The sequence below is a fragment of the Capsicum annuum genome, chromosome 10 (assembly GCF_002878395.1).
Source record: "Capsicum annuum cultivar UCD-10X-F1 chromosome 10, UCD10Xv1.1, whole genome shotgun sequence".
Taxonomy (NCBI): Eukaryota; Viridiplantae; Streptophyta; class Magnoliopsida; order Solanales; family Solanaceae; genus Capsicum; species Capsicum annuum.
The window spans coordinates 210,269,868-210,275,125 of NC_061120.1; the positions used below are offsets into that span (position 1 = coordinate 210,269,868).

The 5,258-nt window shown below is 32.6% G+C and overlaps 1 protein-coding gene across 1 annotated transcript; it reads right to left on the minus strand.

Moving 5' to 3' along the window:
• Window positions 1-838: 838 nt before the first annotated feature.
• Window positions 839-1,748, minus strand: LOC107844626. The gene is made up of 2 exons (XM_016688995.1): window positions 1,444-1,748; window positions 839-1,346 (listed from the first exon to the last, which is right to left on the minus strand). Exons 1-2 carry the CDS (start codon window positions 1,746-1,748, stop codon window positions 839-841), a joined length of 813 nt encoding a protein of 270 aa, XP_016544481.1.
• Window positions 1,749-5,258: the final 3,510 nt, after the last annotated feature.

Consider the following 5,258-nt stretch of genomic DNA (forward strand, 5'->3'; position numbering starts at 1 on the left):
TGCATCACCTGGAAATAATATTGCTTGTTCACAGTCAGTTTGCTTCTCCGCTGAACCAGGAGGCACAACGTCGCAAGCCACTGTTTGACAAACCATAGACAAATCTCTCTTGTCATTTTCCCAACAACACCTGGGAGGAAAACCAGGAGGAACATCAGGGTAATTCTTCACTTGTTTCAGTTGACATTCAGTCGGTAGATCAGGAGGAACATCACAAACATCCCAAGGAGTTGCTACTTTCACCTGCTTTAGCTTGGGAGCAAAAACAGTAGAATCATAAAGGCTAGAAATTCGCTTTAGCCTTTTTTTACTCCTTCGTCCATGAGACAATCCTTTTGAATGCATAAGCTAGATATAATATATCTCTTCTCCACCATTTCAAATACTGTATAGTTACATCCGGTTCAAACAGCCTAGAAGGATAGTATAACCTAAAATCAGAATCGATAGGTCTGCTATAGTTGTACCAGGCAAGTTCTGGACTTGAAGATGAGCGAGGAATCCATTTAGGGAAGTCTTGATCATATCCAAACTGCAATGCCACACGATTTGGTCGATAATGTTCTTGGCAGTCTAAACCAACAAGCTCAGACACCCTCAAAAAACGAACAAAAGTCTCCAATTCGTGGTCCACATTTTTCCCTTCAACTATTGTCAACTCTTCATTTTCCTTGTAAAACTTGGGAATTAACCAACCTTCCACAGCCAAAGTGTATGGCCTCCACGGAAATGTCTCTGCAAACGAGTCAATAGTAGTCCTCACATTAATCACTTTGGATTGTTTCACATTGTGCCATCGTCCTATTCTCACCCCACTAACCATATTGTAATTCCCAACCTATTCCGGCCGCAAAGTTACCAACCTCTCCCAGGCCCAAACTTGAACAAAAAACAATGGTGCCCAAAGACTAAATTCTAGAATGTTAAATCCGTATCCATCCTCTCCATTACTACTTGGCTCATTTGATGAAGCCATTATCATAGTCTGTTTCAACAAGCTCAAGTCCCTATAAATGCTAGCAAGAACAGCTGGAGCAAACGCTAGTCGTGTACCTCTAGCAAGATTAACAGCTATAGGGAAAACATGTCTACCTATTTTATCATACTCATTACCCGGAAACACAAATCTCGATAACCAAAGAGCAAGAAAAGCTTCATGCTCAAAATCCCTTCCACTGTCAATGAAAAGATTCAACCACCTATTATGATTATCAGCCTTCAATCGGACAAGGTCCCTTTGCACCTTTTCAAGATTTTCTTCAATTTCTACCAACTCCGGGGATTGAAGAGAGAATAATACAGGGCCACCCAAGACAGAGAACGTAACCCTCCCAAAATCATCATATCTTCAAGAATAACAGTAGCTTCACCCCACAGAAACACAAAAGTGTTAGTCTCAAAACACCACCTTTCTACCAACCCAAAAATCAAATCTTTATCTACATGGACTTTACACAAAGACCCCATAATAGCATCATAAATACCAGCAGCTTTCCACACGGAATGATGGACAGACTCCATGTTTCAACCCATTTCTTCCATTTGATCTGCTGATGCCTAACACCATTGAAGGAAACTTTCAATGGCCATTCAGATTCAGATGAAAAGGGTAGTGAAGGAAGCTTCAAATTTGGACCTTCAAAGGAAGAAACAATGGATTTCAAGAAATGGGCTTTTCTTAGTTGTGGGATTCCACCTAATGGTGAAACCATTAACTCTTCTCTTTCATCAAAAATTGAATCTTTCATTGATTCTTGAAAATGGAAATTTCACTAAGTGAGTGTGTTTGTTTCTGTTGGAACAAGAAGAAACTTTGTACAGAAAAAAGACAAAAAAACTTGTCAAAAAAAAAAAAAAGACTTTCCGAATCTGTTGAGTGAGATGGATTTTAGTACTTGGCTTGGTTGCTAAAAAATGTTGTTTAAAAATAGTTGACGTGTTACAGAATTAAGAAATAATTGGATATTTTCTTCCAACTTTACCCCTAATAATTTAATGGAATAGTAATTTAATTTAATGAAATAGTAATTAACTTCAACAAGTAAGATAATATTTAATATGAGTTTTGATAATATTTAATATGAGTTTAATAGTGTCATATTAATCAATTTGCACCTTATTAATTTCCCGTTGAGAGTCATGCAAACGGAGGAATTAGTAATAAACATTAATTGGTACTCTCTCCGTCCCAAATTATTCTTCCCAAATTGAGATGGCACATTGATTAAGAAAAATGATTAATAACATGGCTAGTTTACCATAGTGCCCCTATTAAATGATGTTTACATTTTAATTTGAAGAAAAAGTAATTAATACAAACGATAAAACATAGAAAAAAAAAATTTGCCTCTTCTTGATTAATGATAAAGGACAAGTAAAATGAGAAACCAAATTAGAAAATTTGTGACGAGTAATTTGGGACGGAGGGAATAGTAAGGTAGTGCAAGGTGACATTGTGTATGATATATCCTTGTGATTTGTTATGACCCGTCATATAGCGGGAGATTTAGTGCACCGTGCTATATTGCTCGGACTCGTCAAAAATGTCAGTGGGTGCGTATTGAATTCGTCAAAATTAGTATATTTTTGATCAATTTAATGTCTGTGCAACATCAAAAATGAAGAGTCCGCTCAACTTACACACCAGATTGTCGTTTCTTTTTGTCTATAAGGAAATCTCGGAGCAACAAAAATTTTGTTTTCATATGATTTCTAATACTTACATTAGCGCAGAAGGTCTATGTCATACCCCTTTAGAGGGTTCTTCCCTAGACTTGCTAACACTCGACTGGATATTTTGCGCATATAAAAGCCCTTTCAAATTTTTGTCTAAAGGTTTACCATTTTTTGGCTTTATGACTTTTTAGATCGGCTCGTATTACTTGGCTAATGTTTGTTTGACGCAATCTTTCAGAAAACTTTTATTGGGGGCGTATTTTATTAAACTAATTTTATTAATGATAATTTGAAACTCTAAATTTAATTACTATTTTATGTAGTAATTTAATATTAATGATAAAAAGGAAAAAATAAAATATTTAACACCATCATATCATTAGCTTTCTTAATTTCAATTTGTTTATCTTTACTTTCTTTTCACTTCATTTCAAAAAGAATGTTTATTTCTTTTTTCGATAACCTTTTAGTTTTCACTTTTCACGTGATATGTTAAGACCATCAAAATAAAAATCATTTTGATACATTCAACGTATCTTTAATTTAAGACCATATGATTCAATATTCTTTTTTTACTTTTTAAAACTCCGTGTCAAATAAAAATCAGACATATAAATTGAAACAGGATGAATATATGACATCTACAACAAACTTTCTTAGTAAATCTTTGACTTGGATTAGAATTTTGAAAATTTATCTCAAGCCAGATTTGGAGTGGGTTCTGAATAAATGAGAGAGATTTTTTTTTTAAAAAAAGTTGGGTGAAGGGTTTGAAGTGGTAAAAAAAATGGGTGTGATAATAGTTTAGGGGTAATAGGGTATTATCTCTATATAAAATTTTGTCCTACTTTTAGTAAAAACAAAGCTAATAATATAGTAGTCCCTCCGTTTCAAAAAGAATGACCTACTTTGACTTGACACAAAATTTAAGAAAATAAAGAAGACTTTTGAATTTGTGACCTTAAATTAAAGTAGTGTCAAATATACCAAAATACCCTTTAATCTTGTGATCATAAACATGCCATGTGAAACGTTGAAACTAAAGTATTGCCAAAAAAGGAAAGGGATCATTCTTTTTTAAACGGACTAAAAAGCAAAGTAAGTTATTCTTTTTTAAACGGAGGGAGTACTCAATAATGGTGGATCCATCAGAAGAATATGCACTCATGTAAGAAACAGAAGAGCTAATGGTTTCACTTGTTGATGAAAAAGTAATGCCCATTTTTAGAGTTGCACATTTTCTCAAACCAACAATACCCTCTACTAAAAAACTCCATTTCCTCCCTTCAAGATCCAAATTTAATCTTGGAGTTAATAACTTAAACGGTCACTCAACTTTGGACTTTTATCATAGAAAGTCAGTTAACTTTGAACTTTACTCAGAAAGTCATTCAACTTTGGATGTTTTACTCAGAAAGTCACTCATCTCATTTTATTATTTTTGTAACTAATTTTTGCTTATGTGGAATTTTTTTTAATAACTAAATTCTAAAAAATATAAAATATCCATTTAATGACTTTTTTACCCTTTCTTTTATTCCCCTTTCTTTCATTTGATACCTACATTTAAATGCTTATGTGGATATTAATTTAAATACCTACAGTACTGTTACCACTTCACTAGGAGAAGTTTTCTTGTCTGCTACTGAATTCAGTAGCAGAGTTTTTCAAGAGTTTCTAATGATGTTGTTGTTGTTGTTGTTGTTGTTGTTGTTGTTGGCACCATTTAATTAATTTGTAGGTTGAATTTTTTAAGGAGATATATAAATCAAGAAATAAAGGTATCAAATGAAAGAAAGGGGAATGATAAAAAGGGTAAATGTAGGTATCAAATGAAAGAAAAGGTAAAAACAGCGTGACAATTGAAACATAATAAACAATAGATTATGATAGTATCACAAGTAGGGACCATAATATTATGGCTAGTCAACGACGAACACCTACAAGTCTAAAACTTAGAGACGCAAGACAATACTCCTACATTACTGGCCTTCTACCCTTGAGATGCAAGACAAAAATTGATGTTGAAATTTAGTATAGATTTCATAAACAAATGTTAATATCAAATCATAACTTGAAACTAGGGTTTCAACACCTATGTGCAAGTACATATTAAAAACAGGATTGAAATTCGCGAATTTATAGGGCCAGAAGTTGAATGCGTACATTGTGCGCATATTTATATCAATGACTACAATATGTTTTCAAAATAGTCATTGTAACTATAGATAAAGAGAACATAAAACATTTATTATTTATTAAAAGAGGATTTAATAAATAAATTTATAGTCGATTTTAAAAGTCTAAATATTAAAAAAATTAACATAAAAGTGAACTATTATTTACATACATAGTTCAAATAAGAAAAATATCTTGACCGGGTAAATTCCTAATATTAGGACGTCTGACATAATTCAAATAAAAACCATACAATAATAAAAAATGAAGTTGATTTTATAATCTTAAATATTAAGACTACAATTAAATTACAAATTTCTCTAATATGTCTTTCTTTTGGAAGGTTAAAAAGTTGCTAGCATATGGTGTTAGAAGTTTCGTACTTCTGTAATAGTAATACAAGA

Coding starts and splice junctions, on each gene's coding strand:
- LOC107844626 (XM_016688995.1), bottom strand. CDS start 1,748: ATGAAAGATTCAATTTTTGATGAAAGAGAAGAGTTAATGGTTTCACCA. Junction 1,347..1,443: donor GGTCTTTGTGTAAAGTCCAT/GTAGATAAAGAT, acceptor TTATTCTTGAAG/ATATGATGATTTTGGGAGGG.